At 43.2% G+C, this 20,056-nt stretch overlaps 1 protein-coding gene across 2 annotated transcripts in view; it reads right to left on the bottom strand.

Annotated features, from left to right (window-relative positions):
- Positions 1–247: 247 nt before the first annotated feature.
- The window catches only part of LOC146988328 (cadherin-2-like), a 105,154-nt gene continuing 85,345 nt past the window's right edge, over positions 248–20,056 (bottom strand). Inside the window, exons 15-17 of one of the 2 annotated variants that reach the window (XR_015035693.1) lie at positions 8,542–8,703; positions 2,432–2,957; positions 248–2,386 (exon numbers count right to left, since the gene is read on the bottom strand). Coding sequence is in view for 1 of the 2 variants with exons in the window: in XM_085773515.1 (XP_085629641.1) it covers positions 2,751–2,957; positions 8,542–8,703 (369 nt within the window). In the remaining variant the exon portion in view is untranslated. Of the gene's footprint in view, positions 2,958–8,541; positions 8,704–20,056 lie in introns of both variants that reach the window. The other variant, XM_085773515.1, reaches the window with a different exon arrangement.

Genomic DNA, 20,056 nt, shown 5'->3' with positions numbered 1-20,056 from the left:
CTTCTTACCTGCTCAGTGCAGACAGACACAGTACTGGATTGATCAGATGGCACAAACACCACATCTGAATCATTACGTTCCTCTAATGTGGAAAAAGTGTCAGTGTTGCTCTGCCCGTGGTCCTGCTGCATTAAAAGTTCATTGATCTTGTTGACTTATAAGGTCAGGACTGTCACATTGCTGTCATGTGTGTTGCTGGTGTTGACCTTCTTTGCAAAGGATGTGAAAATACTGTTTTCCCATAATGAAAAGATAAAAACATGCAAAAACGTTTTAATTTGTAATCCAAATGACACATATACAAGGATTCAGGATAATAGCATGTCATTTTCTGTGACCACAGCCAAAAGAACAACAAGAGAAAAAATACAATCTGTACAGAGTTGAGTTTACAGTGAGTATTCAGAGAACACTAAGGCAAATCATCAGCAGACAGAAAACATTGCCTTTGAATCCACCACAGCAGTATCAAGAAGTGTCTCTGCTACAAAACGATGACCCCCCTCCCCACCCCACCCCCCGATCAATCAGCAACCAGCTGCCTAAATTACACTGTGATAAAAGCAAAACAGAAACAGAAGGGATCTATCTAAATTCTAGCACTACTGTACATGTCTTCCCCACGGCTCTGGAGAACCTACCTGGAGAAAGAAAAAAAAGAAACTCTACTGTACAACTCTGGGTTGGACCAACGTCTGCTCACCGACACAAACCCAAGCAACAGATGACTCAACGGCGGACAATAATACATAATTATAGTGAGTCAGTCCATTACTTCATGATGTGTTATGTTTCGCCCCAACAAAGACCAGGACCTGATTCACCAAGCGGCCCAGAATCCCTTGCTCGTGATGATGAGCTGAAGACGATGAACACACTTTAAACAAGCTCCTCTGGGGATTCACATTAGGCGAAAGATTTAATGTTTATGTTTATAGTTTATAGTTGGCTGCTCAGGGCAATTATGGTGATAAGAAGGAAATGTGTACTATTTTCTATTTTCTTAATGAACCACATGTTGTGCCCTTGCTCACTGAACCTGTTCCTCCCACACTCAGACCGACCTGCAGGACCTCTCCCCTCATGAAGCTGCTGAAGATTTTGTGCTATAGTGACAGTGATAGTCCTCCGGCGGACTGGGAGTCCTGGTTTTATTTGGTTCAGTGTGCTCAGACCTGATCCACATGGATGTGTCGTGTTGATGCAATTTGCATATGACTGTAAAAGTCAGACTAGTGAGGACGAGTCAGACTGATGCGTTGCGAACTGATGAAGTCCAGTTGCCTTCAATTCAATTTGTTGCCCAGAGATATGGCTGTAACAGACTTATACGAGAAGCTGTTGTTTGTCATTTTGTGTAACTTCATTTGACACCCACACAAGAAACATTATGTTTCCTATATTTTATTTTAACTGCTTCTTTTTATGGAATGTATCTCCCAGAAACCAGACAGATCTACAGTAAATAAGGACTCTGAACTGAAAGAATTAACAACAGAGACATTTTGCCACAACTGCAGCAAGTTACATCAACTGGATTCCTGAACTTCATGCTTGTCTGCTGGATGGATAAATCAGCAGATTAAAGGGCATTAAATATGAGTTACTTCCTGTTCGTACATCATTCTGAAATTATATTCTATCACCATTTGTTGTTTTGCTGTATCTTATCACCCTGCAATAAACTCACATTCCCATCAGTGGAGACACTGTGAGGACACAACCACTATATATAACCTGCACCACAAATAACAGTTTGAGTCTCCTGCTGTGAAAACCTCCAGAGAGAGAGGTGTCATAAACTGAGCCAATCGCACACCAGCTTTGGAGAGAGGATTTATGTGGAAGGTGGTGTGCTGTTGTTACATTAACAGCAACAGTTGTTAACATGTAGAACGTTCTGACTGAAGCAGAGGAAAAGCGCTAACACCCAGAGCTGTACAGGAGAGCCACGTTTCCACAGGTAGGATCATCCAGGGCGTCTCGTCATAGTCTCTCTGCCCTTTAGTGTCCATCCAGTGTGACTCTGCGAAAATGACTCACACGCATACACACACTCACTCTCACACACACACACACACGCAATAAAGGTAATGAGGTGGAACACACACACACACATACACACACATGCGCTCGTTATCATGGCGAAGCACTCCTCCGGCTGCAGCTGTAGAGCAGCAGAGCTTTTTAAAGCAATGTACAGAATCAGGACACAATCAAAAGAATGTACAAAAAGGCACGTTTGAGCCCGGTGCTCCTGTACTGTGAGATTCAAGTGTAGATGAACGTCTGTAGCATGGCTGTCGCAGAGACAACGTCCCTTCTGTTCCGGCTGTTAGCTCAGGGTGGCTAATGCTCAGATGATAATGTCCATTAGCCTTGAATGCTCCCCCCCGCTGCCTCATCGGGGCGCCCCCCCCCCCCCCCCCACCCCCACCCCCGCCCGCCTGCCCCCCCACCGCCGACTCCGCATGGCCCCTTAGTTTCATCACCTGTCCTCCAGCAGCAGCAGGTCTCTGTTAAAAGATGTCCCCGTGGTGATACACAAGTGTCGATCATCCCAAAAGCCCCGTTCCTCGCTCCGTGTGGTGTTTTCCTTAACTCCACCCACGCCACGCCTGTTGCCCTTGGAGCAGGGGTGGGGCGGGGTGGGGTTGGTTTAGAGGGGGGAGGGGAGGGTGGTGGTTGTTGTAGTTGTCGACGAGCGGGCAGGCGGGCAAGGGGGGGGGCGGGGACGGGGCCGAGGGAGCTTAGTCGTCCCCTCCGCCGTACAGGTCGGCCAGCTTGCGGAAGCGCGGCCCCCAGTCGCCGAGGTAGTCGTAGTCCTGGTCTCCGCAGCTCGAGGAGGAGTGCAGGGAGCTGAGGGAGCCGGCGGTGGAGCCGCTGCCTTCGTAGTCGAACACCAGCAGGGAATCGTAGGGGGGGGCGGTGGGGTCGTTGTCCGCTGCCTTCAGGCCCTGGAAAAGACAGACACGGGGAGACAGGAAGGTGTATCAGTTACACAAGCACAGGTATGGACGCGGGCATTTGTTAAAAGTCATAATAAAAGTATCGATATGAAACATTTTCATACACACATTCATTTGCACAGTGTAAGCCTATACACCTATGCACTATACTGTATATGCAATTTTAATTAGTGATGGGAACGGCAGTTCTTTTGAGAGTAATAAATAACTAGATTCAGTTTATTAAAAAAAAAAAATGTTTAAAGAATCTGTTCACCAAATCGTCCAGTGCTTGGTGGGAGCCAAGCCAACAGCCTGCCTGTGTGGAGGAATACTGAGTGACTTGGTTAGTTCCAGATAAACATTTTTTTTCTGACCAGTTGATTGTGTATATAATGTACACTTTAAAGGGGACATATTCTGGAAATATCACTTTTTGAAGGCTCTTATATTTGAGTGTATGTCTTGCCTTCTGGCCCCCAAAATGTGAGAATTGACAAAAAGGTTTAAATCCATGTGGTTTTAGGAGCTGTTCCCTCAGTTGTCTTCCAATGATGTAACTAGGATTTGAATTTGCATAACCCCACCCCTGCTTGGGACCGGTGGAAGGGGCGGGGTGGGGCAAGCAGTGGCTGACTTGCATTTAAAGGGACAGGCACTGAAACCAGCCGTTCTGAACAGGGCTGTTTTGAGAGGATGAAAAGAGCTGTGATGTTTGATCCTTGGGGTATTTTGACCAAAGCATGTCACAGACATGTCTTTAAGACACCTGGGAACTATTTTAATTTGTGGAAAAGGGGGCAGAATATGTCTCCTTTAACTGTTATTTTATGACGCCGTTATTCCCATCACTGCACACAGTGAACGTTGAGCCCTCAGCCCTGAGTGACAGTACGTTCAGTGAACGCATCACTGAACATGCACCGTTCCCTCGCAACCAGAGTCTCCAGCACCAGATTCACGAGTGATTCAGTGATTCCCAGACCACGCAGCAGTTCCAGACTCAACTGAACTGAACTGAGAAAAGAACGAATCAGGTCAGGAAGTGATTCTGTTCAGTTCCTTCACTCAAACAATTCGTTCCTTTGGACGAAACATTCGCGAACGACATGATACAAATTTTGATATCTATTTATGTAACTTTATTAAACCAACATTTAGCAAACAAACATGAACATAAAGTTAATATGTGCTGGATACATTCAAAGCTCCATTTCTATCTTTTATGTAGATTCATTATATATTGCAAAAACAATACAGTATATGTGGATAATTGCATTTGCGCTTGGGACCATCTGAGGGCTCCTTATCAGCGATGGGGCAGTAATATGACTGATCAAACACACACAGCCTGTGTTTGATGTGCGCTGCACAGCAGACTCACATCACAGGCTCCATAAATATCAGGGCTGCAGCACAGAACAGGTCTGTGTGTGATATCTGCTGCTGTCAGATCGTCCCCACGTGACCGCAGCCCACACACTCCACAGAATGTCTGCGAGAGGATGGGTTTACGCTTGAAAGAGCTACAAGACTCTGACTACATTTACCGCCGGATTACAATAATCCTATAAGGTTTCTATAGTAACTGTACAGGAACTGTAGAAGCCGCGTAAAAGGCCCAGAGTCTGCGGACCCTCGCTGACCCGCTCCTGCCGCCTGAAAGGAGCCGCGGCGCGTTCCCTCTCCCTGATATGTGGGACTTGTCCAATGTCGACCTCCTAATCACCAGCCCGCCAGTCTTAATCTCTGCATCACTCACCCCCCTCCGCCCCCCTCCCATCCTCACTCACTCACTCTAGTGAACAGCCACAAGACCGAGATTGAGAAGTGTGTGTTTGTGTGTGTGTGTGTACAGACAGTAGAGGGGAGTGCTGGGAGAGAAAGAGGGATTACGGAGGAGGATTTGGGTCAGGGTGCACAGATGCTGCCTCTATCTCTAGGAGGAGATTCAGCAGATTACCAGCACGCGCCCACATACACACACATAGACAGTCTTCATGAACTGGTGGACAGCCATGCATCCAGGATTGTAAAAATGGTAAATACTGCCACGAAGGTGATTGGCAAAAAAAATGACTCTCAAACACTCCAGACGATCTTTGAGAAGAAGGTACTTAGACTGGCTCATGGAGTGATGAAGGATCCATCACGCATTCTGTTTTTAGAGGAACGAGCTGTTACCTTCAGGCAGACGTTACGGAGCTTGTCGCTCTAAAAGTAACCGCTACAAACGCTGCTTCCTCCCTACTTAAATAGCTCTTCTGAATAAACAACCAGGCCGTAGTGAACAGTAGCTCGCCCCATTGATCTTATTATTTGATACATTTTACGATTTATTCTTTAACTTTCCTATTTTGCACACAAGTCAAGCTTCTTGTCCTTTTCTGCTTTTTTTTAGTTCTTAATTATAACTGGAAATGCCGACTGCTACATTTCTGATTGTTAGTGCAAAGCTGTATTGTCTGGGTAACACTTTATAATACAGTAAGTACTGAATTCTTCATTTATAACGCATTAATACCCATTAGTATGTAGTTTATAAATACAGTTAGTGCTTACAGTATCAATGATGAGTAAAACATTTTAAAATGTGTTTATAAACTACATACTAATGAGTATTTGTGTGTTATAAATGATGAACTTGGTATTTCATGCTTAAAGCAGAAGTAAGCGGAATATTTGTGTTAATATAAGTCTTAAATAGTTATATCTTCCGACAGCAATCACTTACATAGAGTGTTTGGTCTGAAACACGGGTCTGTCAGTCACTCTGCTCTGCTGTAAGCTGAGGAGAAAACTTTCCTTGTATCCTACAACCTTTATCCAATGAGGAGAGAGAACGGCATAAAGGGGCGGTCCTCTCTGTGTGTGCAGCCAAGGGATGCATGTGAATGTGGTGACGTAAGGACGAGGGCGGGGACTGCTAACTCCATCGGCTGACAGGAAGTTAGCCAAAACGACCGGATCGCTTACTTCTGCTTTAACTAATGCTTAATAGTGTATTATAAAGTGTTACCAATTGTTGTTGTATGGCTGTATGCACTTTTTGCCCAAGACAATAAAGTTTATCTAATCTAATCTAATCTAATCTAATCTCCAATGAACACTGACACCATTCCATCCAAACTAACAGAACAGAGGTGTTGTCTCAGTGGATCTGATGAGCCCAGATGTTTTGGTGCACCACGTCTGTCATCGGACCGAAGACGCTTCCACCGCTCTGACACTGAATGGGAGCCTAGTATTAGCGCAGGGGAGGGAGAGAGAGCGAGGGAGAGGCACTGGCTTGTCATGTCTGCGGGATTAAGCTGTCTGGATCAGGCTGCCATGTCTGACAGGTCCCGCTCATTATTCGTTGCTGCGACTGGCAGATGCCTTTATTACAGCCCCGACCACAAAAAAAGAGACTCGCTCACTTCGCAAACAATGTGTAACGTGGCAGGCAGGCAGGCAGCGGCGCGCGGTCCCGGCATGCAACGGCGGCACGCACACACTGATGATGATTCCTCAGTGTTGAGCTGAAGATGTGACAAGAGTTATCAGCTCTGAAGGAAGAGCTGAGTCTCCTCATGAAGCCCGCGATTAACTCAGAGACTCGTATTTAATCCATCTGAGGGATGTAATGCTTTCAGGAAGGTTTAGAGGCACACACACACACACACACACACACACACACACACACACACACAAAGCTAAACCATAACAATTCACAAACATGTAAATATCTCCTCTCTGTTGTTCCTGGTTTGATAAAGTTCTTCTTTTATTTGCCTTTTACATGTTATTGCACTTACAGTAAAGTTCCGTGATAGTTGTATGTGTGTGTGCGTGTGTGGGTGAGAGAGAGTACAACCCCATATCTCCCAGAGAAGCAGTGTTGTTAATGAAAAGTAGTAAATGAATATAACAAAACAAAGTATCATCAGACCAGACAGCCATCAGATTGTTTAATTCCTCTGCAAATGGTAGATGAGCTGACAGACAAATGAATTTCCCTTTGTGAATTAATAAAGTAATTTGTATTCATATTTGTGTTCCTGTTCGTGTTCGTATTCATATTCATATTAGTATTCGTATGACTAGGCTTGTCAATCAATGAAATCTTAGTTGACGATTAATTACCAGACAAATTATTGCGATTAACAATTTAATTGTCTCTTTCTGATTATTTTATGCCACTTTTACAGTACAAGTCCAAACCTATTTTAAAAATACACATACCTTGTAGAAGAAGAAGATATGTGTTAGTTTCATCCGGCTGTTTTTATACAGATGAAGGGAAACCATTGTAACAATGATGCAAAATGACTGCGGTCAGGTCAAATGATTGCGGTCAGGCGATTATGTAATAACTGTGACAGGCCTGATGGCGACTGATGGTGGCAGTTTAACTTTACCAACTAAAAAAGAGAATTGAGTCATCTGTTCTCCTCATGCTCCCTGTGCTGTGGCCACCCCAAAGGGTTAGGGACCACTGTTAACTTTCATTATGCAGTGTGGGAAGGTGTGTGGAGGTGCAACATCAATTCACTGAGACTTAAGCTGAACACACACTGTATAATTTTAGAAATACTGTTATTTCATACCTCCTCACACTGTACGAGTAAATCGACCATGATTGTAAAAACCAATGCTGACAATTTACTGCATGCATATAAATGTTTGATTCATAGATTTCAGCCACGTGGGAAAGAGCTGAAGTGTGGCTCAGACTGGTGACCGCTTTGTTGTGACATCACAAAGTCCTGATGGTTGGTTTTAAGGCTCAGTTTTTGAATACAGGCTTTGTGCATTTCTCTGTGGACTGATGTTTTCACTGGATGAATACAGAACCTAGATCAACTATACAACACAAACTGCGCTTTTATACTTTATGGACCTTTAAATATATCAAACATGATGGAAAATGATGATGATGGAAGCATCAGAGTCTCAAAGCCTGAAGGTTTAATGAGCTGTGGCTCGTGGCCAGTCTGTGGAGCTGAACTCTGGTATCCAGGCTGGACCGTGTCTGAGCTGAGTTAATCTTGACCACTACAAAGCTTATTTAGAGTGACCCAGACTCCGTTTGTCTGCCAACACCATTCTTTCAATTCAACTGGAGGCTGACGTGTCTCCTGCCTTCATCACTCTACTGTATACTTCATGTTTGAGGAGCTCACTGTTTAAACGCAGGCTATGTGCTCTGTGCTGTGTTTTCATCAGCAGTAATCAAAGTGTCTGAAGGTTTCAGTGTGTGAGTTCTCATAGCAGCAGCTCTGAGAGAAACTGTTTGAACTTCAGTTTCCCTGAATCCTGTCAGATGATGAGGTAAACTGCACATCCTGAGCACTTTGATGCCCAATACCACAGGATAGAAACAGGCTGAGAGAAGCAAAAGATCTAACGTTTGCTAATCCTGTCTGTCTGTGCACACTGTCCGCTCACTGTCTGCATCTCACTCTGGGTGATTCATCACTTCCTGCGAGCTGACACCTGCAGGTTTAAACTGACAACACTGACAAACATGTTGTCTCTGATATTTCAACCGTCCACACACACACACACACACACACACACAGACAGAAACACACACAGAGTGTTGTCCCACCTCGTGGATGAAGTCTCCTATGTCTCCTGGGTGGGGGGCAGCAGAGCGGACTGGGTACTGGTGGTCGTAGTGGAGGGGCCTCTCGTCCAGACGTCTGATCCCCACTTTGACACACTCTGGCTCCAGAGCATCAGGCTGCTGCAGCTGACTCAGGTCGTAGTCCTGAAACAACACACACACACACACACATGTTAGTGTCACAGTAACAGGGGGTGAGTCCAACAACACACCCTGTGGTGCTGCCAGATGTAAAGTCAGAGGATCATCGTCTGGAGGCATGTTAACATCTGGCCAGATGTTTCAGTCTGGGGGTGGACCATCAGACCAACAGAGAGACCTGACCTCTGACCTCCCGACAGTCCCCCTACATCTAATGTGTGATGTCACTACCCTCCATAGTCTTTCTAATAGAAATGAAAAATTTCTATTAGTTAGTTCTACATTTTTGAGTGTTTGCATGTGTGTTCATTAGTTGCTTTACTTAAATAGCCCTTTCTTTGATGCATGATCAGTTTTCGGGTTGTTTTGAACCATTTTTGGATGGTGTAGGATTTTGTTGTTGCTGAACCAGCAAGTCTAAAGTTAGATAGATACTTTATTGATCCCAAGGGAAGTTCAAATATCCAGTAGCAGCATAAGACAGACAATTAGAAATATAAAAGACATTCAAATGTTATGTAAGATACTGGAAATAGAATAAATAGAACTAAATAAATAATAATACATGAGATTTGTATAGTGCTTTTCCAAGGCGCTCAAAGATGCTTTACATGACGAATCTCTTGAAAAATGAAACAAGAACAAAACAAATTGAGATGCAGTGGGTGTCAGGACTTGTATCATTATTTTTTTCTTTTGAAAAGGTGGGTTTTGATCTGATTTTTAAATGAGTGCAGAGAGTCTGAGTTGTGGACATTTAGAGGGAGGGAGTTCCAGAGGGTTGAGGCAGCAGTGGCAAAGGCTCTGTCCACCCCTGGAAAAAAAAGGAAGAAAATCTGTGGCAAATACAAATGTGCATAATATAAAATGGACACTGGGGGAGGCAATCAGTGAGTGGGAGTGGAGCAGCAGGTGGAACCACAGGCCACCACACACAGGGCAGGCTGAGCGAGGTTTGACTATAAAGTGCTGCAGAGAAACTGGACCAAAGGAGCCCAGTCGATGTTTCTTTAGGCTAAATGGGCTGTTTGTGAGACGGATCATCACCAACACAGGCAGCCAGGTCATTAAAAAAGACTTAAACACTTACTGTAAACGCTCTGTAGTTTGATCTCTGACAGTAATGTTGTTGTGGGTCACACAGACACATGGTGACCATCAGTTAATATCCAACAGGCACGTTTTATTACAGTTTAGTACAAGTGAACCGAACTGAACACTGATACAGTTAATGGGTCTGTCACCACCTTCATGGTCCATCTGTATTTAAGAGCTGATGCAGTGAGATTTTCAATGACTCCGAGCTCTGATGCAACGTTTCCTATTCCTCCTACATCAGCCGTCCTCGGGGAGGACTCAACCTAGCTCTAATGCTGTGTAATTAGAGAAACATTGCCCATCTTTCGCTTTCTCTTTTCAAACGCAGGCACAGCGAGCGGGCAGAGAGGGCGGGGGGACGTGTGTGTCACAGGCTCTGATCTGTCGGTGGTGAATGGTGGAGTGTGAGTCACTGCAGCAACCATCCAGAAACCATTTCATGCTCTCTGGTCTCCAAGGAAATCGACTGAAGCAGCCTTTTCAGGACAATAACTGCATGTTGTTGACTGACCTTGGGCTTTGTTGGTGATAATGGGCCAACCAACAGAATGCTTCTCGCTGAAGAGCTGCTGAGAGCCTCACTACTACCAACAGGGAGGAAGGAAATGCTGCCTCCTTGTATTTTGTTCTTACAGCGACCAGGCTGACTCATGTCCCCGTAGGCCCTGTTCAGACCTGGTATTAACCTGTGTCATCACTGATGTGATCACAGCGGACGGCTCTAAGTACGTCTGTTCACACCTGCTTTAAGACTGGATCTCCCTCCCCTGTTGTACATGGCGATAAACAGGTATCTGTTGGATGCATTTCAGTTCACACTGCTTAAAGGGATAGTTCAACATTTTGGCAAATTGGCCCATTGCCATAATCCCTAGTTTTAGGGGTAGATTCGTTACCTTTAATTGTCGGTGCAAGCTATTTTTAGAACGGCGGAGCAGAGCTGTGAGCTGCTCAGAGCTATGCTACGGAGGCTAATGGTATTTCTTGAGTTCCCTCATCAAACTCATCAAATACACAATCCAACAACTCCAAAACGTTCTGGTGGACAAGTTGTGACCTGCACATTCATCACGCTATGAGATAATAACGGAACGTTATGAGACAGAGTTGTTTTCGAGGCAAATGCAGAGACTGCTTGCCAGAAAACTGCCCAGACGGGAACGTGCATCGGCGGTTTTGAAAAATGTACCCATAATGTAGTCCCATGTGGTCCAGACCTGCTCAAATTGTGGTGCGAATGATCAGGGGCCGGTTTCCCGATAACTTTCTCTGTTAGCAAGTTAACAAGACTCCAAAGGTATATCTTACCAAAGTTGTTGACCTTTCTACGCCTGTTCTCTGAACTGTTTCTCAGGAGCTTCCTGAAGAATGAGTTTGCAACGAAATGACATAAGGTGCGCTGTCCACAAGAAGGTGCTGAAATTGGATCAATTTTCACTTCTGCTAACATTAAACAGCTTACACAGTTGTTCAACTGGAGATCATCAGCGGTTTCCACATTTTTTAGGCCTCCTGCGAGCTGCAGATGAGCCGCCTGGACAGCACAGTGCGTCCTTTCTGTCTTTTCTTTTCTTGTTTTTTTTTTTATTTAGCCATCACTATCCCCCCCTGTGGTTTTTTCACAAATCGCACATGTAACACTGACGGCTTGTTAGTCAGCAATCACAGATGACTGGCCAGCAGCCTCATTTAATTACTGGTGCAATTTAGTCTTTTGTGCCATTAGTTAACATTTGCTCTAAAAGCAACCCACCCACTGTCACAGATTCTTTAGAAAGAAGGAGTCACTATTCTTTTTAAAATCGCATTTTCAAACGTGGTGTCCAGCTGGCAGATGTTTTATCTGATAAAATAATGAATGTGAACTAACTCACTAACTGTGACTCAGCAGGCGGCTGCGTCTCTGGTTAAGCACAAGGATGTGTTATATCACTGCCATGGTTTGGCCTCACAAGAGGCCACCATGATGGCACATATAGCCTACGCATATGTATATAGCTTACCTACTGTAATTAGACCCTAATTGTTGGCCATATTGTTGATGACTATCACTAATCTTATGAGAATAACTAACCAAATGTCATCTTATTAGTTGAATAAAGCTTCTATTGGTCACATACTTTTATTTAGTGAAAACGCTTCCAAAATAATTTTCTTTATCAATGGCTGAAAATGACTGGTAAACCACAGTCGCTGTAGCATAGGATTATATCAGTTTCATGCGCAACACCGAATTCTAAACGTTGTGTGTGGCATGTAATGGAAACCAAATCTCGGTGTGCATTCTCATTCATAAAGACTTTTATGTGTATGACAGTTCACCTCTTGTAAGATAAAATTAAGTGAAACCTCTTTTTGCTGGACTTATGATTTTCTCTCTCAGGAGCTAAAAGGACATTTTCACAACATGGCTCATCCCGACTCAGAAGAGTCTAAGAGAGCTCCAGACCAACCTTAGCAACAGATGTCGTAGGGAAGATATTCTTAGCAAAGAAAGCTTCCGGAAACACATGAAAATGTTAAGATGGAGAAAAAGTATTGAAGAATGACGTATAGTTATGAAAGCTTTGGGAAACCTGCCCCAGATCTCTACTGCATCCTCAAGGCATCTTGGATGTGTTCACCTGTTTTTAGAGCTGCTGCTGCTGGGCCTCCAGCTGTGAATGTCTGAGACTGTGATCAAGTGAGGCTGCCTCTAAATGCAACCACCCTGCTGGATGCATTAAGGTTACAATAGTCCATATGCTCCATGTTTAGTTTGAAATATGTACAAACAACGACACTGAGGCAGGGAAGGCTCAAGTGGCTGCACTTAAGCTGCTCTCTCTGTGATGTTGTCAGCAGTCACAGTGAACACAGCTGGCATGTCAGCATAATTACCTCTGCCTCTCTCTGCTGTCTCTGAGTCATTACATGTTACTGCTCAGGCAAGGGCTGCAGTCAAAAGGTCTTTTCTTCTTTCTTAGGAAGGGTTGAACTGAGTCAGATTAACAGGACGCATCAGAGCAGAAGCCCCGATCAGAGCCGGGCTGATCCTCTCTCACTGATAAGGGAATGAGCTTCAATGCTTCATATCTTGTCTCATATAGCAAAGGAAACACTGAACCCTCCTTTACCAAAAGGAGGGGAGGGATGCCATCCCACCATCCCTTGCCGTAGCAACATTTAATCTCACAACATTGGTTTGTTTCACCTCAGCAGATCCACATAAATTCAGAAACAGTGATCGATTGAAGCCTGAATCCATAAATGCCGATGTTATCTCTTTAAACCCTGTCAGGACTTGGCATGAAGAATAAGCACAACGGATTTCTAGTTTATATTATCATTCAAAGTAATTTTCTTTTCCAAACAAATGTATAAAAATGAAAGGAAACGTACTGTTGTCTTTGAATATAATTCATTCTGATCCTTTGTTCAGTTCCTTATTCCTTTAATTATTATTCTAAGAGCCTGGCTTTTTAATTAATCTCTGTTTATTTCAGTCAACGTTTCAGTCTCGATTGCTTTATTTTCTCAAGGTAAGTAAATCCAAGTGTTATAGATAAAGTTAGTTAAACAAAACAAACAAATCTCATCGTAAATGCAGTCAGATTATTTTCATAAATCCTTATGAATACTCCCTCACATCTTTTCCTGACTGCGTGACGTTTTTCCAGGAAGATCAAGGAGAAGTGGTTGGAGAGGAGATTATTTTGACGGTTGGACCACAGCCTTAATCATTCTACAGGAAGATGAAGAAATGTGACGACTTCAAACAAGACCGTGCCTCTACAGAGATAACACGGCAAAATAATCTGAGGCCAATAATTACTGATTGAGCAGCTACCAGCCATTCTGACTAATAGACCTTGTCCTCTGATGTCTCTTTAAAAGCCACTTTATTATCTCTGACTAAATTCTGTAGGAGATAGCTATGGGAAAAAAAACTTTATTATAACCCTAACCCCAACCCTTTATCATATTATATTTCATGTGATTATATCCTGATCATTTGGGTGCCAGCTTTAAGGACAACAATTTAAAGGAATATCTAAACTCAACTACTTATTTCAATGACAATAACCTTTTCTCTGTGTTGATGCATGTCTCTCATTATCACTATTATTACAGTTACATGGGCCTCCACAGCCCTTCAGGTGTCAGGAGTTTATGGTCATTTTTAACACACATAAGCAGAGGTGTCAAAAGTACTCGCATTCTGTACTCAAGTAGAAGTACAGATACTTGTGTAAAAAGTACTGAATATGTACTGATTCAACTCCTTTACTCAAGTAAAAGTAAAAGTACAGGCTCTCGTTACTTCTTAGCGTTATGTTAATATGACGTGTCTTTGTCCAGTCAATCGGCATGGAAACATGACGCTCTGCCAGTAGTGTGTTTGGACAAGAATGAAAACAAACGTGTGTGAACAGGAACCGTATGAGCTGAAAAATGCGTCAGGTGCACAGCCTCGGTCTGACTCTAACCCCTGGTCGCCACTCGTAGAGGTTGAAAAAGTAACAAACCTATTTTGACAATGTGAGGAGTAGAAAGTATGTGTGTTCAAATGTAGGGAGTAAGAGTAAAAGGTCATCAGAAAAATAAATACTCAAGTAAAGTACAGATACATGAAAAATCTATTTAAAAGGTATAATGTGTAGGAATTCCCCCCATCTAGGTTGCGGTTGCATATCTGGAACGTATTCTTGATGTTGCATTCACGTGAAATCGGGCAGACGTCAGACAGACAACAGACGCTGCATGTAACATGATAAACAAGTGTCTATGTAAACAAGTGGTCCGCCAGCACAAGGCAAAACAATACAGGCCTGACAATATGTTGTCATGGTGATGCCGTATTGTTTACCTGACCCACGTTTTACCGTCTTTCTCTCGTCCAGTAAAATGACATCCGGTTGGTTTGCCGACGGCCGTCTGCCTGACTGCACCTGAATGCAACATCAGTGCCTCCGTCCTTCCTCACAGTTTTAACAGGCGCTACCTGGAAAACTTTCTCCCTGAGCCGACAGCTCTGGTGAGTTTCCGTGGTTACCTACGGTCACGCTGCCACTGAAGGTAAAAAAATGGCGATGCAACATGGCCGCCTCGGTTCGGTGCGTCGCCCACTTATGTATTTGTAATGACTTGTAACAACTCATTTTAAGGTACGAGAAAGCTTTCATTTGTATGCGGGTGTGATTCGACTTCAGTGAAATACGTATTTATGAAAGCAATATTTGATTTTTGCTAATAAAAAGCCAAATAAGTTACATACTAGGGCTTTAAGTACAGTAACAAAGTATTTGTACTTTGTTACTCACCACCTCTGCACATAAACCTGAATAACCCTACATATGGGCCTGGAGGCACGTCCTTGTGAATGGTGTTGATGAACTGAGTCTGGTTTACATACACCTGAATATGACCACACTCTTCTAGAGGTAAACTCTCCATGACCACTGACATCTCTTAGGTCGCTTTCACACCGAGCTGTCTGGTTCGCTTTAAACGGACCAGGGTTCGTTTCCTGGGATAATCTAAAGCATTGACCAAACAAATAAACTCTGGTCCGCCTGAAAATGTGGGTCACTTGCAAGTGAACCGTGGTGTGGTTCGTATGCAGTGTGAACGCTCACTGGGCCAAATGTAGAAAGTGTTGCAATACACAGTGCATCTGTACACAGTGCGTCTGTAATGTTAGCAACACAAACACCTCATAGACCGTCATCGACCGTAATTTTCCTCCGGTGCCGTTTTCCTTTCATTTTCTCATTGTAAGAGTGAAATGTAGCTGCCCTCATTTGATAAGTAAAAAAAAAAAAAAAAAAGAACAATTATGGAGATAACTGTGGTTCTATGAATGACGGTCAACACACCACATACAGTGGCATGTGGTGTATATATAATAAAACAGCTCATTTAACATGCTGCTCCATGTTTGCTGTTTGTTTTTGCGGGTCAGGAGGAGCAAATTTGTCCAATCAGCGAGCGCCTGTTTCAACTGTGTGACGTTATTCAGAAAGTTTGTGCTTCAGAAATGGCAGTGTGAAAGCAGAAGCGAACCAAGTGATAAACACAACAGTGCTACAACTTTCAGCTCCACAATGGAACCGAGTTCCTCTTGGTCAGGTGTGAAAACGACCTTGGACACCGACCTGTCCCAGGGAAGTGTTTGCCAGTCAACCGACAACAGCCAGTTTTCTTCTTTGATGACAGCTTCATTCTCTCAGTGTGAACACAGACACACAGAGAGCAGCCTGTCACATCAGCATGCTGCACTGCAACTGCATCACACTCATCCTGTAAGCTCCTCAGACCATGTGGTGCAGGGGCCTGGACCTGCCCATGTGCACTGAAATGGTCAAAGTTGTGTTGTGTTGGTATTGTTTTTCACTCTAATGCATTATGTAACCTTTTATTAAGTCACTCTTTTTCCCCTCAGGTTCTACATTTGTATTCAAATAAAGCCTGAGCCTGGTTCCCCCGTTTGTGTGTGTGTGTGTGTGTGTGTGTGTGTGTGTGTGTGAACCCTGAACTCACCAGACTGAGCTGGTATCACCAGGTGTGTAAAAAGGGAAAGTGAAGGTTATTTCTCATGGGGCTGTGTGAGGTAGTCATGTAGAGCCTCTCTGATTCACTCACTGACCTGCTGCTTCTCCTGACTAGCAGCACACCGACCTGACTGAAACAACACAGACACACAGCTACAAGGTGGAACGTCACCACATCCTGTTCCAGGCAGTGAGCTGTTAGCTGCCTCAGACGGCTCACATGGTTGTTGTCAGAGTCTCATATGAGACGCCTCAGCTGGTGACTGTCTGTTTATAAAACTTGAACACTAGTGGCGTCGGTAGATGTCAGCAGGTGTGAGCTGATATTGGTGGTATGTACAGTAGTGTTGTAATCGAGACCAGAGCATGCCAAGACCAATGGTGTGTCCCAAATCGCATACTTCTGCACTTACACTTCATATTTTGAGTACATAAGTGCGTTCACACTGAGCAGTGTGTGAAAATGTAGTGCGCTACTCAATTGGTGCACTCAAACGGCCAGAAAATAGAGTGTGGATCGTTGGACACTTTCCACCCTCAACGGCCGCCTTCTCAAATCAACTACCGCCATCTGAAAAGTAGTGACCTGCTTCCGCTACGTCGCTACTTTTCAAATGGCGGTAGTTGATTTGAGCAGTGATGGAGCTGACACCGGCGTAAATGTCTTTTAAAAAAACACTCAAAACAACACAACATCAATAATAACACAATAAAACACAACTCAATAGCTCATTTTCATCGACAATAATCACTGTCAAGTATCAGCGATAGGGCTCCAACGGCTGGTTGCAATCAGCCTTTAAAAAATAGAATAAGAAGCTGTCGAGTCATTTTCGGTAAATGCGCAGCGGCAGTGTTTGATTTGAGACAGTACTACCCTGTTGAAATTTGCACTTATTTATAGTGTACTCCAAAGAAGTATGCGATTTGAGACTTTGAGGGGGTCGAGACCTGTATTCAGTGCCAGTACTGATAATCATGTGGTTTGATATTTACATTATTCCTCAGCTAAAAAGAAAAGATAATTTGGTAACACTTTACAATAAGGGTCCCTTAATTAACGTTAGTTAGTACATTATTAAGCATTGGTATATAAACTAATGTGTTAATTAATGCTGAGTAATGCATACATAATGATAAATAATTTCATCATTCAACTTTTAATGTATTAACTAACTTTGAGTAGTAAACATTAATTAACTGCTTAAATAGGCTACATTAATTAATGTGTTTCCAAACCCTAAGTAATATATACTAATGATTGTTAATATATCTGTAAACAGTTAATTAATGCTTAATAATGTACTAACTAACATTAATTAAGGGACCCTTATTGTAAAGTGTTACTGATAAGTTTTATAGAAAATCTATACCATATTTGGATTGAAGAGAAGAACACGGCACAGAACCTGCTGAAGTCTCCTCCTTATTTTGACACTGGTGCAACCAAGTTTTTCAGATGGTTACACAAGCAGATTCTTTTGTAGAACAATTTTAATTATCTCATCTCTAAGTTATTGAATTACATTACATAAACCAAAGTGAGCGAATGACAGAGAGACATTTACAGTTAAAACTGCAGCTGTGGTCTTGAGCACTACAACGCTAGTGGTATCTAGGTTCAGTCCCTGGGCCTCAGGTCTTTCTGTGTGGAGTTTGCATGTTTACCCTGCATGGCTTCTGTCTGCGTTCTCCGGATTTCTCCCACAGTCCGAACACAGGCACACTGGGTTGATAGATGACTGTCAAATTGCCAGTAGTGTTGAATATGAGTGGTGTTTGGCTCCAGGCCCCTGGGCCCCCACCTGGATAAGAGGGCTAGCCAATTGGTGGATGGATTACAAATTAGGCAAGCTGTGCCGGTGTTGTTGGTTGTCTACATGCTCCACGTGTACCCTGTACTTTCTGCGGCTTCTGTTTTGTTCGTTGTACAGTTGAATGTGTACACCATGTCCACTATGCTTCGATGTGAATGTGAATGTGAATGTGAATATGTATGATGTATGATGTGGTTTTAGGAGGCAGCTGTGTCAGCGCCCGTGCCCAAGACAAATTTCCTGTCAAGGACAAATAAAGTTAATCTTAAATCTCTTATGATCTGACATCATGGATCTGGGTTGTTTTATTTTGTAATTACTTCCTGTCTGTAGGGTTCGGGTTGTGTTGGTTACTGTTAGTGCGTGTTAGTTACTGCAGGTTTTTATAACTTGATTCCTTCTTTTTTTTACCCAAGTATCAACCTCCAGAAGTGATCAGCCAACAGTCAAGTACTGGTACCAAAAGCTGCAGTTTCTCTCGCAGAGTCTGGCTCCAGAAAGTGAGACCATGAGTGGGACTAGACTCCCATGTTAAAAGGTACAACTTTACATGCAGCCTTCCTGTCTGATGCTGAAGCCAAAGTCAACAGGGAGGTTCCATTCCTCCAAGATATCTAGATGAAAACCCGAGTTGTTGGCCAATGTTTCGTCAGTCCCTGCAGCAGGGCTCCTAGGCAACAATCATCTGTTTCAGACTCTAGTCCTGCATAATGGTTCTTCAGCCTTCAGGCTTTTTGCCTGTGACCTCCAACTCCCTGTCCACTTGACCGGGAACACTAACATAGTGTGCTGAATAGAAATAAAGGAACATATGCCTGAATATCATTCAAAAATCACATTAAAACTGACTTACTACTTTGATTGTGTTTATCATGTTGGCGTGTTGTATACTACTTTGATTGTGTTTATCATGTTGGCGTGTTGTATCATGATAGAAGCAGTAAGTAATTAACAGAGGTCTCTCACCAACCAAACTGCAAAAGTGAGTTTGAATGAGGAGAAGACAGTCAAAGCCTCTGTTAGTTTTGAGATGTGGTTATTTTCTATAATAACAGAGACAGTACAGCTCTGGCTTCAACTAGACAAAATGGTATGGTATATGATTATTATGACGACTACAATAATCATAGTTATCAGTATTTTCGCAGTATTGTAAGAGCATGCTGCAGACGTTGAATGTATCATAAATCATGTTTTATCATCCCAGATTCTTACAGACCAGCTCAAAGGGATGTTGGTGGGTCTCTGCTTCATGTCATGGATTGTGGATTAACTGACAAGCAGACCACAGTATGTCAGGCTGGGTAACTGTGTCTCAGGGACAGTGACGAGCAGCCCTGGGGCTCCACAGTGGACTGTTCTGGCTCTGTTCCATTTCACTCTGTATACGGCAGACTTTAAATGGGATTTGAGAGAGGCTAAAAAGCTCACCAATTTAATCTCCTCTGGGCGGTTCTTCAACAGAGTGGGCAAACATGGCCAATAGGTCTGAGACATACTGTAGATTCAGTCGCTAGTCCAGAGTGAAATTAAAAGTCATCAATGAAATCCTAAAATCAGTTCTAAAATTTACTGCAAGCTGATGAAAGGTGATGGGTTTTATGTATGGATTTGAGTATTAAAATCACTTCCTTTAGTTCTGGCAAGAAGTCTGGATGCTGCAATTCAAACTAACTGTAATTTAAATTCTGGTTCAGACATGTATAATGATGAGACCATCTAACTGTGAAAGCATGTAAGACCATCTTTAAATTCTAATAGGACGTATCTTACGAGTGTTCTGAGGTGTAAGAAACAAGACTGGAAAATAACATTTACAGGTGGTCGCTGTGCTTTGAGACAGAGTCCAGGTCTCTCAGTCATACCGGAGTAAAATCAACTTTAAGTCACGAGGGGTGGGACACAGTG

This window comes from Trachurus japonicus, chromosome 4 (genome assembly GCF_045865225.1).
Source record: "Trachurus japonicus isolate A0001 chromosome 4, Traja_1.0".
NCBI lineage: Eukaryota > Metazoa > Chordata > Actinopteri > Carangiformes > Carangidae > Trachurus > Trachurus japonicus.
The sequence above is the reverse complement of the archived record's forward strand: the minus strand, read 5'-3'. Positions and strand labels throughout refer to the sequence as shown.